Source organism: Camelus ferus, chromosome 14 (genome assembly GCF_009834535.1).
Source record: "Camelus ferus isolate YT-003-E chromosome 14, BCGSAC_Cfer_1.0, whole genome shotgun sequence".
NCBI classification, from domain to species: domain Eukaryota; kingdom Metazoa; phylum Chordata; class Mammalia; order Artiodactyla; family Camelidae; genus Camelus; species Camelus ferus.
In genome coordinates, this window is record NC_045709.1 from 35,790,505 (window position 1) to 35,809,337 (window position 18,833).

The window sequence follows — 18,833 nt, forward strand, 5'->3', positions numbered from 1 at the left end:
TAAATCAATCCTGAACTGTGAAAATTCATCAAACTTCTTTTTTTGCTTAATAAAAATGAAATCCATATAGATCCTCTCTTCCCCAAACCATACAAAAGCACGGGAGGGCATCATAGGAGCCTAATCACAGGGAACAGTTTAAAATTTTATTCCTAAAAGGAAACAATAATTTCACTCTAATTGCTCACCATTCCTGTTATAGCATGTTATAACTCTAAGGTAGTAAAACATACGGAACGACTCATAGTCTTTGATTTCTCCTACGTGTCTCTCAAAGGGAGAGGAAGAAAGAACGACCTTGATGATAGCCTGATTTTCAAGCTGACCAAGTTGATACATTCTCCAAATGTAGCGATTACTTGGTACTTTATTTTGCTCAGACGTACGTATGTTGCCATATTCCATCACTTGCACTACATACCAGCGTGTACAGTCCCAAAATTCACACGCAGTTTTCATACTGACCTGCTATTTCATGCTCTAGCTCAACTATGTCTAGATCCAACCTTCCTTTCCTGAAAGGTTGGACAGAAGAGCTTAAACTTTTTAATTGGCCATTAAATGCTGGTTTAGTTTCCTTGGTCACAAAATCAATGCAGCAGTGATAAAGTACCTTATTAAACTTCGCCATCACTACACTCTTTGTCCAGAGATAAGAAGAAATATGCTACAAGGTTGATGGGATGATTATTTTTAAAAGCTTCACCTGAAAATATGCCTCTCAGAAAGGAAATGGGGTACATTTAACAGAATAACAAACTGCTTCATTTTAAAAGAACCAATGTTGACAATTTAAGATGCTGAAGATTTTTCTTGGAATAAATTTTGCCCTGAATTGGGCCTGAGTGATTTTTGTTGGTTTGTCTGTGTTTGTTTTTAGTTATTGGATGACTTTTAACCTATTTATTTTTAGAACCAGTTTTCAGATATTTGCAATCACGTGTTAATGCAATTTTCTAACACTGAAACATGCTGTTGGCCATGTCATGCTATTTCTCTATTTGTACACTGTGGGTAACATTCTTGTTGTCTATTTATAGCTCAGAATGAGTTGCTGAACATATGGTAAAATGAAATAATCTATGTGTATTAAACAAATTTTTTGTTGACAGCAGTAACAAAAATATCTCTTACAAACGATTGTGTTAGAGAACAGTGAATTACTGATAGTTTGTGTGGGGAGTTCTTGGAGAGGCTGAAAGTCTTTACTGAGGTGGCTGGTGGGGGTGCCGGAAGAGGTGACTCTAACGGTCTTAGAGGTTTGCTGCCACCGCACTCCCAGCAGGGGCTCTTACATCTTAATGGCTCAGGCATAAAATTCACTCTAGGAGAAAGCTGCAACATGAAGTCTCAGCATGGGAAATTGATGGCAGTTAGGATTTTTTTTTTCTTCCTTGACTTTCTACAAAATTTTCTACGTGTATGTTTTCCTATTTTCAACCCATTTGAGTCACCATTATAGAACGTTGTGGTTTTCAGTAACTGTAGCTTTTATAATTTAGTACGATTGAAAAGGAGCCAAGTGATTTAAATGGTATAAGGACTATATAATGTTAGGATTTAAGAAAATCAATTCTGAAAGGTCATAAATCACAACAGATCAGGGAGTCAAAGAACCAGCTATATCAGAAATGCCTGGGGGGAAATTCATAAATGGAGATATCACAAATTTTGATTCAATAGCTCTGGGCAGGGCCCTTGAAATTTGCATTTTAAAAAATTTACTACATGATCTGATGTGCAGACCAGTTCGGGGACCACTGTCAAAGGTGAGGAGTGAAAATAAGCATAGTACAGGGAACTACATTCTATATCTTGTAATAACCTTTAATGAACAAGAATATCAAAATGAATATAATATGCATGTATATTCATGACTGGGACATTGTACTGTACACTAGAAATCGACACATTGTAAATGATTGTACTTCCATTAAAAAAAGAGAAAAACTAGTACTAATTGTATAATTTAACCTAGAGACTAATGATCAAAGTAAACATATAGAGAAAAGAATCCTCCCCTACAGTTCTATTTTTGAATTTGTATTCAAGCAAATTCCCTACCTTCCTCAGATCATTGGGAATGAGGTCAGTATGATGACACAAATTCAGGCTGTATCTTGACTGTCAACAGGCAGTCAGAACCTCAAAACTCATTTCCCAAAACCTTTTTGGATATCAACAAATCTGCTGCAATTAGCTAAACTTTGCTTTCCATCTCAATTAGCTAAACTTTGCTTGTTCATCTCATTTAATGATCGAAAATGAATGTTGCGGGTTGTTTTACTGATGATGGCTATAACATAGTTCACAGAGAGTATGATTTAAAATTAAAAACACAAATATTAGACTAAGAGAGACCAGAATTCAAATCCTGGGCTCTGCCAGTTATTAACTTTTCCCCTGGGCGGGAAATCACCTCTTGACCTTTAGATTCTCACCTGCAGAAGGGAAGTAAAACTACCTAGAGTTGGGTTGAGGAAGGTGCTACTTCTCTCTCTTCCCGTGCTTCGAACACAAGAGTAACAGCAGCTATCATTAGTAACGTAAAAATTAGTATTAATAAAGTTTTTCCCCCAAATTATCCATTAATTGTGTAACGGGAATATAATCAATATAGCAATATAATAATAGAGGGATAAACGTCTTCTGTTTTTGAAACATAGGCTGGGAAAGTATGTATTTTCTTTCACGTGAAATTGAAAGTTAGAAGTTCATGGACTTTATGAAGATTGATTCAATTAGATATTTTCTCTTTTTTCAATGTAGAGTGTTTTTTGTTGAAGTTGAATAGTGAAAAAAAATACAGCTGCGGTGATTTTCAGAGATGGGCTCTATGTTGTTGGTTGTTGTTATTATTATTCGTGACAGTAACACCCTACAACTGTGACAGCTTCGGGTGTTTTCAAAGCATTCTCACACACGGCGCCTTCTTTAATCTTCTCAACGTCCGTGGGAAGCCAGTGTGGCAGTGAGAACTGCGCAGTCTCGCAGGTGAAAGCAATTTAGAGGAGAGACTGAATGGATTACCCAAGGTCAATGCCGCTGAGACGGAGTCAAGGCAAAGCACCCAGGACTCCTGGCTCCCAGGCTGGGGCTGGTTCTACTCCTCAGCACGCACTAGATTCTGTGCGTAATTTCTTAAAACAGAAGAGCGAAAAAAAAAAAAAACAAAAAAAAAAAACAAAAAACCACGAGTCGCCCTCATCTTTGGAGCGTAGAGCCAGGCTTCCTGAGCCGAGATCCAGCTGGTCCTCATCGCCTCCCGGCACTCACTGCACACGAGGGGTCAGGGGGGCAAGAGCTGCAGGAAGAGCTCTGGAAGAAAATCGCTTCCGAAACGCTGGTCTTGCTGTCTTCTCTCTGGACTCCATGCCAGCTGCCTGGGTTTTCCTCCCTGGTTCCTCACTCTCCGCTCTTCTTTCTCAGCACCTTACAGCAGTAGATCGGGGCTCAGAGATCCCACACTCACATACACACACACACGCACGCGTGCTCTTTGATATTTTGTAGTGGCAAGGAAGGATCAGTGCTGGGGAGGGATGACTAAGTGGCCTGAGATATTTTGTGGCTCTAAAATTTAGTCCATTGGCTTCTGAAGACAAGAGCATGAGAGCTCATACATTTAGGAAGCTCTGACTTCAAAGGGGAGGCATTTGGCAGTCAGACTAAAAGGCCTAAAACAGGGCATCCCTTAAGCCTTCTCCCTCTACTCCCAGAAGCATCTCTGGAGGGCAGAATACTCAATGCAAGACCTTGTCCCCAAGGACTGGATTTCACAGGCTCTTAAATCTCTATTCTGCTAACGGCTACCCGGCCGCTTTTTTATCTTGAGTGTGCATATGAAGGCTGTGCGGAGGTGGGAGGCATGGGCAGTGTGCGGGGAGGGAAGGGGAAGGAGAGTGGCTGTTATATTCCACCAGGAACTGGAGGAAGGTGAACTGCGAGGAGGAATAGGCCTAATGAGACATCTCAAATATGATGGATCTGAGACAGAAGAGTTACAAGAAGAATGTTTTGCATCTTCTTTCATCCAATAAATATTTACTGGTGGTGCAGACACGGTGCCAGAACAGTGTGTCTGCATTTATTGGACTTAAACCCTAATGGGGAAGAACAAAGAAATAAAATTACGATTCATTTTCATGGAGACGCAGACATGAGGAGGCCTCACCGACAGTGGCAGAGACTGGTAATGGGTCACAAGCTGTAGATCTGGAGTCCTGGTGAATAAGGTGAAGTTGGTAAGTGAAGAGTAGCGGGGAAGCTCCAGAAAGAGCAAAGGCCTTGAGGCAAACGAAAGCTTTTTGTGATCACAGAACTGGAAGTTTGGTTTGGTCTCAGTGCATACAGGAAGCGTGGCCCATGAGGGCTGGTGAGCTGGGTAGCGACAGATTGCAGACAATGCCATAGATAAAGTCAAGGTTGCGTGTTCAGGCCTTGTCCCCAGTGAAATGGGAAAGCACTGAAGAGTTTGAAGTAAGAGAGTGATAATGATGCCACCGATGTATTCGAAGGATTCCTCTGGTTGCTGTCCATAGGATGCATTGGAATAAAGCAAGAGTGACACAGATAAAGTATTTTGAAAAAAAAGGTTGATGGAGGCTCAGAGGAGGGTGCAGGGAGGTAGAGAAGCAGATGGACTTGAAGATGGATGTGAGAGAATCTGCTCGGTTTTGGTGTGAAACTATTGAGGTGGGAAGGGAGTAGAATAAACATGGGTCCTGAACCTATCAAGTTCCCGTGAGAAATTTAAAGGTGACTCTAGTAGGAAGTTGGATATAGGAGCCTGGGGCTGAGAGGAGAGGTCTGAACTGGAAACATGTACTTGCGAGTTCTCAGCCTGTAGATGATTTACAGCCACAGGGATGGATGAGACCGTGAAGGAGAGGGTAGATGAGATGGAGGTCCAGCACTGGGAACATCAACGTACAGCAGCCTCAACATACAAGAGAGGGGAGTGATGGGCAAAGGAGAGGGAGGAATGATCAGAAGGAAAGGGTGTTCTGTGCAGGAGAGATTGATCACGTGTTCCTCAGAGGTTGAACAAATACAATGAAAGCAAAAGTGACCACTGGTTTAGCACTATGGAGGTCACTGGTGAGAAATTTCAGTGGATGGGTTCAGGGTAGACGGGAGGTAGAGGGAGTGGGAAGAAATGTCCATAGCTCTTTAGAGAAGTTTACCTTAGGAGAAAACCTAAAAATGGAGTGGTACTTGCTACTCTCTGTTTATCAATTTATTTGCCTTAAGCAATTTCTGCATATATTAGTGTCCTGTGGCTGGTCTGACAAATTCCCGCAAACTTGGTGGCTTAAAACAACATCCATTTATCCTTTCATAGTTCTGGGGGTCGTGAGTCTGAAATCAGTTTCTTTGGGCCAAAATCAAGGTTTTGGCAAGACTGTGCTCCCTCTGGAGGCTCTAGGCAAGAATCTCTTCCTCGTCTCTTCCATCTTCTGGGGTCTGCTGCCATTCCTTGGCTTGTGGCCACATCACTCCAGTCTGCCTCTATGGGCACATGGCCTCTCTCGTCTTCTGTATGTGTCAGCTCTTCCTCTGCCTCTCTTAAGAGGTTACTGGTAATTGCATTTAATCCAGAAGAATCTCCCCATCTCAAGTTAATCACACCTGCAAAGACCCTGTTTCCTGGCGACATGTACACATTCCAGGCACCTTTGAGGGCTATTACCTGTTCTACTACACTGTACTCGGTCACTAAGTCACTCCTCAGACTCTGAAGTTATTTGTTTATAGAATTAATGATTTTTAAGTTTCTCACAGTTTTTTGTTCCAATTTTTCTTGCGATGTAAAGACCTCTATTGAAATCTTTAAGTGTAATATTCACAGAGAAATCATGATTATTATCTTCTAATTAATACTTGAGACAACGCGTAAACAGAACTTTCCGAAAAATTTGACGAATAGTTTACAACAGGAATGGAATCTTCTTATGAATATTGCCATTACTGAGCACCAGGGTCAATCCTTACAAATTCTTAATAAGTAAGAAGTGAATGATTATAATGAGGGAGGCATAATGCGCTGTTACCATGTTGATCTAGGTGGTTCTAAATTTATTCCCATAGACATTACTTAATATATATAAATTATTTTAGCATTTAGGTAATTTAATAAACATTTATCTGTGTGTATTAATAGAACCATAAATTATACATGTGAGTGGTTTTAAACAGGTGCACTTAAATGCCTATATTTGGTGTTAAACGTGTTCAGAACCCTACCTGTGTTGTCCTTGCATCTAGGCTAATCCTTTGGGTGGTATTTATTTACAATTTCCTCCAAGCAGCCCTTCCTGTCTCATCCAAAATCAGAATTCCCCAGGCCTGAACCTTACTCTGCCCTTTCCATGAGTCTGTCTACACCCCAAAGCCCGTATCTGGTTTATCCTGGGGTCCCTGCACCGGCACGTTCTTTACTCTGAGAACTGCTGGTTCTTGGCTCCTTTGTGCCACCATTCGTGAGCAGAAACCTGGAGACAAGCAGAATTGCTAACAGTCTGCCCAGATTCTCTCCCCTCTTCCTGGACCACCCGCAACTTCCCCATCTCATCTCCCTACTGGAAACAAAATAAGAAAATTTAACTCCCTGGTAAGTATCCTTTTCAATTTAGCAGCTTTCAATAACATAGAGTTTTCATACAATAAAGACTGATTTTTAAACAACCATCTTTTGTGTATGTACTTTTTTTTTTTACAAAAAAGCAAATTTCACTCACTTCGTGGGCTTTGTTGTTTTTTTTTTAATTTGCTTGTTTTTGACAAATAATTTACAAATGTAAACGAAATCCACTAAAACCAAAAACGCACTCCTTTCTCCCAGGGCCTCATTCCTAAAACAGTTTCTAGACCTTTAAGGAAGTACTTTCAAACACTGTGAAGTCAGGGAAAAGTATTACACAATACATATTCATAGACTGGGCGCCACTGCCACACCCTGTGCAGGCCTCTGCGCCAGGCGGCTACAGCGGCTAAAGCAGCCCTCCCGGCCTGCCGTCAGGCTCCCGTGGAGCAGACTACGGGAAGCGCCCTAGTCAAGATGTCCGAGTTCCAGTCCCAGCCCCTCAGCTTATTAGCTGCATGACATTGGGTCAATCGATTGACTTCTCTGGTTTCTCGTTTTTCCCACCCTTAAAATGATACCATTGCATGAAATTATCTGTTAAGTGGCTAAAAATGTTTTAGGCATCAAAACCTCTCCTTTGCATAGATCATCAATTCATAGTACAGTAGAACTATTCCCATTCTAAGATGGTTCAGATATGGAGTTTACTGGTGAGAAAGAGTTGGAGTCACACAGATTTCCCGGATATTGATTGGAAATTGTCTTTGCCTGTTTCCACGTGCATTTCTCCATTTAAATAACCTTAACCCACCCCCACCTCCACTATTTTCAGCATCTATTTAGCTTCAAAGCTATTTGCTTTAATTGTAGCCAAAGAGACCAAGCAGAGGGAAGTCATTTCAGGTCAATGTGGCCTTGCCTGTACCCACACTTTAATCAAGCCCATCACTAGAGGCAGTGTACTCACCACTGGATGAAGCGGGGTTCCTGGAAACATAAATTGCATCTGTTGGGCAAGCATGGCTGCTGCAGTTTTTTGCTGGATCAAATTGTTCCTCCCATTAATTTCGAGCTGAGTTTTTAAATGTGTTGGAGGGTGAAGATACTTGCAGTTCTCTCTTGAACAACGGCCCTGTGTAGGGGGAAAAAATTTTGATTTTAGGACTGCTATAAGTAGCTTTCAACTCTGTCAGCCATTTCACAATGACTCCATACATACAAAGGTGTGTATCCGTGTGTGCGCGCATATGTGGAATGTACAACAGAGCTAGAACATACAAGGAGTAAATCTGGCATAAGATGACTATCAACCTTGCTCAAACCTGTTGACCAGAGAAGCTTCCTGAGGTGCTGTTGTTGCTTTCAATGGATTCTAACTCTGAAAATCGACACCAAAATAATGTGACTGCTGAGAGTAGAGTTAGACACTGCTGGCAGCATGGAAGGCAATCAGAGGTGCATATTTATTGTGATGTATCAAAAGGAGGCCTTGAACGTGCTAAACATTGGTTTGTGCATGCTGGAGTGATGAGAAAATATGCATAATTATGTGCCAAATTAGTGCAGTGGGGATAGTAATAAGAACTTCTTGAAATGTGTGCTCCAGGTTGGTTGAAGACATCTCAAATCCTTGAAGAAGAGGCAGTTCATGGTGATATAGGAGTGGCCATTTCTTAGTAACAGATGCACAGGTGAAAATTCCAGGCATAAACTCAGATAACCACCTGCAATGGATTAGTTTGTTACATGAAAGCTGCTGCCCCTTGTCCCCGCCCCACTCTCGTGACAGTTGTGTAAAAATGAATATCATATGACACAGTGAAGATTGTTTACGGCTCAAGTAACATTGGGATGGTAAAGTTGGCAAAATGAAAAAAAATTAATTAGGTGACAGGTGTGCATAAAACCAGTCTCGAAGAGCTACTGCAAATGGAAGTGTTTGTACTGAATTCCCAAGTTTTGAAAACTACCAATTGAGAGAATCATGCTGTTGTGTGAATTATGCAATTTCTGGAGAAAGAAAAGCGAACAGTGTTAACCAGTATGAGGACAGTCAGTCCCTAAAGAATTAGTCTATTTGCAACCAAGAAAAGAGAATATGGGTTTGTTTACCAGATATAAAAGTAATTTTAAAAAGCAAGCTGGGTAGATCTGGGGAAACAAATTTGTTTACAGTCATCCTAATTCTAAACATCTGGAGTTCTCACTCTGCCTCCTGCTAATTTCAGCTGCACTTTTGGCAGCGCAGGCTCCCTCTCCAGTGTGAGTCCCCCACCCCCTCCCTGGAGCGGGCAGACAGTGGTCCTGGGCTCAGTCCTGGGGTTCTGTGCTCATCGACCGATGCTGTCCTAAGGCCCCAGGGTTAGCAGCCTGAGAGGCTGAGCCACCCTCTGCAGGGACGACACAGAGGCAGGCACTGGGGACATCAGAAGGCACTGGTCACATTTGTGCTCAAGTAATTCTGTCACAATAGGCAAGGCCAGCATGTCTCCTTGGTCTCACATTCATACTGAGGATGTTTCATTCAGCTTCCTAATGTATGAAAGGGACATCCTAGGTCAAGTATTGGAATGTCTGTTGTAAAAATACAGGCAGCCTGGACCCTGAATTTAAAATAATCCAAATCAAAGCAGTCTAGCAATCTCTCTTTCTCTCTCCATCTACTTCTCTCTGTAGTTTTGGGTGATAAAGTTTTTATCTAAACTTCACTTTGCTCATTGTTTTGTGGTGTCTTAGACTCCTTCCAGCCCTACCAACTACTTCAGGCACCTTTTATTTTACTTCCCTTTCTGCCTTCCCTTGACAATTGCCTTTGTCTCTGGGTTTGCTAAAATCAAATCTCCAAGAAATCCCACTCAGATTGGGCCAGCTCCTACAACCCAGGTGTGTGACCAGTCTCTGGATTGGCTGCTTTTATATCAGGTGCCCAGATACATTGTTATCTATCATGGGAGGTGGTCATGTGATACAGGACACAGCCACTGCCCAGCAGCAACATGGGGCACAACTGAACAGAGCAGCCATTTCTTGTATAGAGGATGAGTTGTCCCAGTCTCCTCTCTGACAACCTCAACCCAAACTCTGTAAGCACAATCAGTTCGCTTGGAAGTTGGCGCTCAGAAAGGCTCATATATACGAGGTACACTTACGGGACGGATGTGGGGCTTTGGGAGAGTGGAGTTCCACAGAGCAGAGCTGAAATTTGTGAAACGTCATATAAATTCATATAAATGTCAATTTGATCACTAGTCTTCTAATGTGATGCTTTGTAGCTGCATGTAAGAACTTCGATTAGCCTGGGAAAATAGGGTTTCCTTGCAAATGCCGTTATCCCCTGATACAACTGCAGCTCTTAAGGAACTGTATAAACTATTTTCAGCCAATGGAACATGATTCATAACATCGAATTAGGAATTTATTGATGGAACCTTCTTTTTCATGAGAATTACTGTAATTTCCCACTGTCCTTACACGCTTGGAGTAAGGTATATTATTGATTACCCATGTGCAGACAATTTATACATGATTTTTTCATTTTCTCCTTACAACAGCTCTTACAAACTAGCAAATGGGCTCAGAAAGATGAAGTAACTTCTCCAAAGTCATATAATTGGTAAGCAGTCGGGGCTGGATTCCAAATGTAGGTTTATCAGACTCAATTACATCACTATATCAAGCTATTAATTAGCAGTAATTAAAATCCAAGGAGGATGAAAATTTGGCATTATCCTTCATAAAATAATTGAATGCTTAATACAATTAAAAAAATAATAGAATATAGAAGAGGATTTGGGGATGGCAACAGATCATTTGCCTGGGTTTTTCTATCAGTATGGGGAGAGGGAGTCGCTAGGCTCACGGGCTCTGGAGGCAGAAGCCTGGCACATTACTTGGCTCTGCCCTTTCCTGCCTGGGTAACTGAGAAAATTACTTGCATTTCTTGGCATCAGTTTTTTTCAGCTCTGAAAAAAAATTAATTAATTAACTAATTAATGAAAATAATTATTGTGTTTTCCTCTAAGGCCTGTCGCGGGATTAAATGAGCTAATACAGACACAAGGTTTAGAGATATGCCTGGCACGCAAGCACGGAAGTGTTGTTAATATTACCATAGAAAGAAGAAATATTTGTAAATGACATTCTCTTTACAGTAAGTTCAGGATTACAGATTTAGTTGTATTTTGATGGGCTTTTTGGTTCTCCCACAAAGTAAATTTTCATTTCAAAACATGATAAAAGCTACTTAATTACACTTACTCAAGTATTTTATATTTAAAATTATTTTTAATTCTACAAGATATTTCTGTACATATTTAAAGAGACAGACCTAGTTCAAGCTAGTATTAATATTTTGAAAGGTGGTGTAGCATTGATGTCTGAGGCATATGAATTCAAGTCCTGGGAAACTCTAGGCAGCAGAATTTTAGTAAGGGATCCTATAGGACTCTCAAATCCTAAAGGAAAAGCTACTGTCAAAATATAACAAACTATTTGACAAAGTAAACAATTTGTAAGGAAGTTTTTGTTAAGGCGTAAGATTTGTCAGGATACGCGTCAATGCACAAAAACTGCTGATTATCAAGCAAGTTGTCAAAACCAAATGGGAAAGGGCAGTGAGCAGAAATGTAAAGCATCTTCGTGTATCGTTCTGAAACAAAACAGAGGTGTCAAAAATAGTCTCCCAATTTTAGTCCAAGAAATAAAGATAAAAATGTCTTGGAAAAGTCTTCCTGTGGCTGCTCGGATTGTTTTGTGTTTTATTTTAACTCTTCCTCCCTTGGTTAAACACTGTTTCCGGAGAGATAAGAGAGGCAGAGTCCAGCCCCTGGAGAAGGGGACTGGCACAGCTTCTGCGGGATGGAGTGGGAGGGTGCCATTCCAGAGTCCTTGTGAAGAACCTTCTAAAGCTGGAAAACAGGAGCCCCGGAGAAGTCCAGACAGACGCACCTACTCCAGGGACTAATGTGGAGACTGCAGCCCCCAGGGGTTCAGCTCACCCCACGCAGGACGCACGAGGTATAGAAACGACAGGTGGTCTGGACCACATTCGCCATTGTTCTTGGTAGATTTCCGGGCGAGGGAAATATATTCATTCACGTATATTCGTTGAGCTCCTCCTGAGTGCCAGACGTTGCACCAAGTGCTAGTTAACTAAAGGTGAGCAAACACGAGATACGCTGACCCCTTCCTGAAGCCTGCAGTCTAGTAGGGAAGACAGACATTAGCCAAATAATGACATGATACATGTATAATTACAAATTGGGGAATGTGTTCTGGAAGCAAACACTGAGAGAGAATGGTGGGAAAGGGTCAGAACTGAGACGGGGGCGGGAGGCGGGTCAGGGAAGGGCTCTCAGAAGTAACATTTAAACTGAGACTTAAAGGATAAGAAGGAACTTGGCAAGGGAGTGAGTGGTAAGTGAAATGTGTGTGTCTGTGTGAGGGGGTAGAATACAAAATGAGAATAAGAGGAAGAGGATGTGCTAGAAGAATGTACCATCTGGGGACCTTCATGAAGTTTCTCAAGGCTGGAATACAGAAGGGGGTGTGGGCTGGAGTCGGGGATGATAAGAGATAAAACAGGAAGAAGTAGACCGGAACCAGGTAACAAAGGACTCAGATTTGTGCTTTAAAATCCAAATATAAAATTCTTACCCCGATTGTTAAATTTTTTATCTCTATTTTTGTTACAGTTTGCATTGTTTGGAATCTGCTTATTTAAAAACAGTAACAGAATTCTGTTGTAGTTTACATAGGATTTGTGCAGTTCATTCTACCTCCCAAAATAATCTCTACTCTAGGAACATTTAGTTTAGGGAGGATGGTTAGAAGCAAGTAAGAATTTCAAGCTGAATTAAGTTTATTAAAAGAAGTGACCATGAAAGATTCTAATACAGAATACTCACGTTGGTTCTCAACAGGATGAAGAAAGATGCTAAAATTGCTGTAATATGTACTTGGCAGAACAACAGATCGGAGCTATTACAATTACATGGTCATTACATTACACGACAAGGGAGAGAATAAACGCAGCTTTGGCTAGGAAAAGATTTCAGAAGCAGGTTGGTGTGAGAAAGAAAAAGCATAATTGGAAAATGAGATTTTTCTAATTGCTTATTTTAAAACAAGTAACTTTTAGAATCTTTTCCTAGTATGCTCCTAATTGAAAAAGTCAATTAAAGTATGGAAGCAAAAAAGAAAACAGACAATGAGGAGACTATTAAAGGGATTGCCAATAGGAGTTTTTGCCCATAGGAATAGCTAACAGACAACTATATTCCATTAGTTTTCCATGGGAAAAGCAATAGATTTTGTATGATCTATAATTCCAGCTGACACTAGGCCCCTGCCGTATTACTCAGGGATAATTTGAATTGTTTCTTGGTGAGGGCCAGGCCATTGATCTGCAGATTCTAAAAATGCCCTTTTGGGAGTTTTCAAGGGAACAGACCACACTCTGGAGTGGAGCACGCCAGTTCTGAGACTCGGGTCAGGGAGCGTGGGCTCCCACAGCGGCCTGCAGGGACACTCTGGGCCCAGGGGCCTGCTCTGGATTCCATGGAAGCCATGGAAGAACCTCTTAGAGTCCCTTGCATTCCACATGCGTGCAACCAAGTTAGCAAAATCCTGATGCCACGACGAATGCTCTCATCCTGGAGTTAATATTCCTGAAACTTGTTCTATCTTGAAACCTTGCCGGGAGAAGCAGTCTAAACTACTGGTCAAGGGAACAGTCTCTGGAACTGGACTACTTTGGCTCAAAGTCTGGCTCTGCTGTTCTTGCCATGGGACCTTGTGGCCTCCAGTTGCCACATCTGTAAAATGGGGCTAACAGCAGTTCCCAGCTCGTAGACTTTTGGTAATGATTAAGAGTTCATGCATGTAAAGTGTTTGAACAGTTCCTGGCATGTAGTAAGCCCTCTAAAGTTTTTATTAACATTATAATCATCCTCAATATTACTATTACTGACATTTTCTCTGCACAGTAGATAAAAACACATGGGATTAAAATCAACCTCCCTGATACTCGCTCAGTTTCTCTATCACAGTGTTCCTCTCTGGCCTGTCTACAAGGTCTTTAACACTTTATTATTCTTGTTCTCACAACCAGTGCCAACACTGGCCATTTCTCCCTTCAGACGAGCCTTGTGTCTGTTTTTCTTTGATATCTTTCCTGCTGAAACTTGCCAGGGCTGATTAACATGGTGTGACTAACGTAGAGTGTAGAGCAGCTACGCATTATAGTTGGAAAATCCTGGAATTCTGGTAGGGGCTTTATCTCGAAATGGTTAGGTGAACTTTTACAAATAATTTATAATAGTCCATGCCTCAATTTTCTCATCTGTCAAATGGGAATGATCACATTCCTGTATCTCAACTCCTAATGGCTGTGAGAGCTTGAGAAACAACCAGAGTTGCTCTGAGAAAGTCATACTTCGCTATACGTTGTTGATTCCACACCTAATTCCCCCTCGAATGTTCCTTATCTAGTAAAAGGAGAATGCCACATAACCCAACCGTTACAGTAAAAAGTGACACCAGGGGCATATGTTGGCAACAGTCCCAATACGTTCTGAGAATTGTGAGAAGTCTGTGACAGACGAGGCATGAAGCGCATCAGCAGAAGTGGCAAATTAAGTCAAAATCGATTAAGTCTAGGAGGATTTATTAAGTACCGACAGTGTACACAGCTTGCAAGTGGAAAATTCAATCAGATAGACCACTGCTTTGGTCCTTGTGACATGTAAGTCATTTAGCAGATGTTTTCGAAGTGATTAAACTGGCGGGTGAATCAGATGCTCACAACCTCAGTGTCCCTACAGTTTCAAAATCTCTCAAGGTTTTTGAAAGTGGGAATAAAATAATGACCTAGATTTGAGCAGGTGAGCAGATTTATATTGGTTCATCATTTTTATGGGTCTAAGTCAGGTGCAACGGCCAAGTTTAACATTTGGCATGAACCTTCTCCTTTTCCAGCACATTTCCAGAAGGATGTGGGCAAGTAAAAGTGCAGGGGAATAAAATGGTTATTTACACCAGGGCTTAATTCATAACATTAACTATGGGACTGAAATAGCTCTCCTCTAAGGCAAGTGAGAGATTAGGCCTTCAGGCTTCTTTTGAATTTAAATAAACTAACTGAACTACATGAGCTCCTTGCATTATTAGTTCCAACTACATAACACAGCAAATAAAATGCAAACCACATAAAGGCACCAGAGTTAGAAGAAACTCTAGATTTGGGGAATCACTCCAAGCCAGTGACAACCAGAAGTCCCATCAAAATGAACAACTGCCCATATCATCAATATTATGTATGAATTTATAATAAACGCTTTCTGTTTATTAGTAACTTAGTTCAATTTATACCACACTCCATCTCTTATAGTCTATATATGCTATACTCTTTTGCTAAATAGCATAAAATATCGTACTGATTAAAGACAGATAAAAGGGGAACATTTACAAACTTCTCTTTTCTTGAGTGTTTTTCTCTTTTGCTTCCACAATACAGAAGAACTGTGCAGGACAACACAAGGAAGATCGGAGAAGCAGCCGGATGCGTAAACGAGGGAAAATCACAGATGCTGTGAGGCAGTTACCAACACCTCTGATTTTACTCACCGCCAATCACTGCACAACTGAATTTAGGGGGGGATAAGGAGAAGGGTGAGTCAGGCAGTGTAGATGGCATAGGTCACAATGGGAACCGTAGTTTAGTTTGCATTTCTCCCCACAAAGTCACACGAACAGGCGTAATGCATCTTCCCACATCCTGCCCTCGACTGTGGAGCTGAGGCTGGTGCTTGCACCTTCCTTACGGCAAACTGCAAATGCCTCCGAGTCTGCCCATTTTTCTGTTAGGGCTGCCTGTTAACCTGGGAGAGGCTGGAAAACCTTGGGGCCATCACCAGTGCTTTGGGAGCAGACGTGGGACTCATATTTATCGTGCCAAGGCAGCTGCCCTCTTGCTTCACACACTTGGCATGTGCCATTGAGAGCTAACCTGTGACCATTTTAAATAGGAGAAACGTATAAATTAATAAATGGGGAGGAGAGGCAAAAAGGGTGAATTGTTTGTAGTTTGTCATTTCAAAACGCGTTTAAATGTTTTTTTAAATGCATTTTGGCTGCCTGGGCAGTTTAACTAATTAATTAATTAACATTAAGACTCAAGTTTATTTTTTCATGTACACTTAAAAACATACTAAGCATCGCTCCTTCCTCTGATTCTCCAATTATGTGAAGAAGCCTTTTTCATTGTTTTTCTCCTCGACTTCTGTCCTTTCCTCTGTCCTTGAGCCTGGGCAGTTTAAGTTTCTCATACTGCTGTGTTCTATGATTGGAAAGAGCTTTTTGCCAGTTTAACTGAGGGCCCAAGCCCTGTCGTTACTAATAAGGCTTAGCCATCCTGTTGACTGTATGTTAACTGAAAATGTGCCAGTTAAGGGAAATCAATGAGGCCAAAAATAGTCCCTCTGGTTTCCAGAGATGTAAGGAAACTAATTTCTAGGCATCAGATGCTTCATTCAAAAATAACTGTATTTAACAAAATGATAAATGTCTTCTGAGTCACAGAGGTACACTGGTTAGTGTGGATGGTGGCAATATGTCAACGTAACACAAAACTGGGCTGGTCCTTGTTTGATTTCTGGAGAATCTAGATTTCCTGGCATCAGATGCATAAATGTGTGCATCGCCATGGCTGTGGGTGAAACAGAAACTCTTATGAAATATTACCATCACAGCATTAGATGTTTCCTGTGGGGAAGGCAGGGCTTTCTGGTCTATGTCTCATGCTTTTCCTCAAAGCCCACAAGACAGGGACCCTCACAGAGTGGGCATTCAGTGCATGTTATCCAATGACTGTCCTCCTTTCTCTCCTCCAGCAAATCTCACTGAGCCCCATCACATGCCAAGCCCTGTGATATCAAATGGGCAATCAAAACACAGAGTGAGTGAATTCAGGGCTCTGTGTGAATACATTGCAGGGAACTCTACCTAGCTTAGGGGCCAGAGATGACTCTGGAGGAAGGGACATACCACATGTAGACTAAGATCTTTATTGGATTATTTAGTTGGGTATACGTGGAGGTAAGTGGGTGAGAAGTAAGGGTTGGCAATTGGGAAAATTAAAACAAGCCAAGCTAATTCACAACCACTCTGTGGAGGTCGAATTCCCGAAGCCTTATAAAGGCCTTCGCACAGCACCTGTAACAAAGTAAATGCTTAGGAAACACTGGCTACTATTTTTATGATCATCAGTTGATCTGTATGATCAAAAGCTGGTCATTTTCCAAATAAGTAAAATCTATCCAAAGACACAAACCTGATGATACACCTTCTGTTATCGTCTAGTCTCTTTCAGTCTGATTTGAAAACCATGTTGTGCATCGCCTACCCCAACAGAGGACTTCCTGGAATTTAGGCACAGGTAGACAATTAGCTTTCAAGTCTGACATTTAGTGGGTCGGAATACTTCTCTTCCACCTAGAAAACAGTCACTGTCCCACATCAGTCGAGGGTCAGGTGTTTTCCCCACTTCTTGGTCACTTTATTCCCCTCCCCCAAATTCTTCCACCTCTCCCTCCTGGATCCCAGGAATGAAAGAGTTAAATCTGGCACAGCAGATGGGGTGGGGTGTGGGGGGTGGTGCTCCCTGACCTAGCTTTGGTGCATTCTGATTGGTTGCTGCCCGCTTGGGAGGAATTTATATTAAAATATTTTACATCTCACACCTGATTATAAATATACTTGTGACAAAACCAAAGTGCCCTGGTTGTTGCTTGGTATGTAGCTGGGAAGGCTTCCAGGAAGAGGTGGGAGAAGGGGTGGGCGAACTATGGAGACGGGTGTTGGGAAGCGATGAGCAGGAAGGGGAGGAAAACGTCGGGGGGGGGGGGGGGCGGGGGGGGGGAGGGGTGGGAACACTGGGAAAACAGGGATGTTGCGGTGAAGAAGCACTGGAAGGATATGGAAGGGGAGAGAGTCCTGTTCTGAGCGCATTCATTTTTAGTAACAAAGAAAAGCACATTCCTCTCCGTCTGGTTTGGATTACTTGCTGGCTTGGGGCTGACCTGCAAACTGAGCCGCAGCAGGAGGACGCCACGCTGGGTTCAGGACGCACAGCCTGGGGAGGAGGGAACATGGCCCCTGCACGGCGGGTTGGGGTGGGGGGAAGCTAAGCAGGTTACAGAGAAGAGGGAGGGCTCATTGCATCCAGCTCCTGAAGGCAGGAGCCACGGTTGTCTGTTCCTTTATTCATTCAACAAACTTTGTGGAGCATCTGTTCTAGGCCAGAAACTGGGAGGGAACTGCACACAGGGTACTGAGATGTGATCCTACCCTCAGCAAAAATAGCTAAGACTTATATAATAGTGCACGCATCCCGGACCAGGCAGTTTCTAAGTGCTTTTGGTAAATCACACTCTAATCTTCAATAAAAGTGCTTAACAGAGGGACTGTTAATATCCTCATTTTAAGGGATAAAAGGGAGGCACAGAGAGGGGAAATAACTTCCCGAGCCATCCAGGTAGTCAGTGGAGGAGCTGGGCATTCGAGCCGGGCTGGATTGCAGTCTGTGCCGTTGTCCCTCTGAGGAGCTATTTTTAAGAAACTTGAAATCCAATGGAACAGTCCTATATACCTTCAGAAGCATTCTCACACACAGTATCTTATTACAGCTTCACAGCGTTCCTGTAATCTATTACTCCAATTTAGAAGTAAGGAAATGAAGCGCAGCAAGATTTGCAGACACTTTTCAAGGCCGTGTTGTTCAAGCCAGCCAGGGCTACATCCTGGTCCCCATTACTAAAAACAGTGCTCTCTCTCACCCCTTGCTGTCAGTGGGGGAAGCTATGGGGTAACAGATTTTTGGCTCAACATACAAAAGATCTGTTTTAGAACAGAATGGGCAGCCGTGTGTAATAATGATCATGAGGGAGGTGACTGACACTGGATGGCCAAGCTCTGGGCGGAATTACGTCTTTCTGCAAAGGTGTGTTGATGTCTTAAGCCCCGGCTCCTTGGAATGCGCCCTCATTTGGAGACAGGCCTTAAGAGAGGTGATCAGGGTAGGACGAGGTTATCTAGGTGGGCTCTAATCCAAAGTGACTGGCGTCCTTACAAAAAGGGGAAATTCAGGCCCAGGGACTGCATGCACAGAGGTAAGACAACGTGAAGACGACTGTCTCTGAGCCAGGGAAACTGTGAGGCTGCCAGAGGCCTGGAGTAGTTCCTCCCCTAG

General features: G+C 42.2%; 1 protein-coding gene across 12 annotated transcripts in view; it reads right to left on the reverse strand.

Moving 5' to 3' along the window:
- MBNL2 (muscleblind like splicing regulator 2) overlaps positions 1 to 18,833 on the reverse strand; it is a 149,268-nt gene that overhangs the window by 43,391 nt on the left and 87,044 nt on the right. For all 12 annotated transcript variants that reach the window (XR_004325892.1, XM_032496752.1, XM_032496756.1 and 9 more), the window contains one exon: positions 7,554 to 7,718. Coding sequence is in view for 11 of the 12 variants with exons in the window: in XM_032496752.1 (XP_032352643.1) it covers positions 7,554 to 7,718 (165 nt within the window). In the remaining variant the exon portion in view is untranslated. The remainder of the gene's footprint in view (positions 1 to 7,553; positions 7,719 to 18,833) is intronic.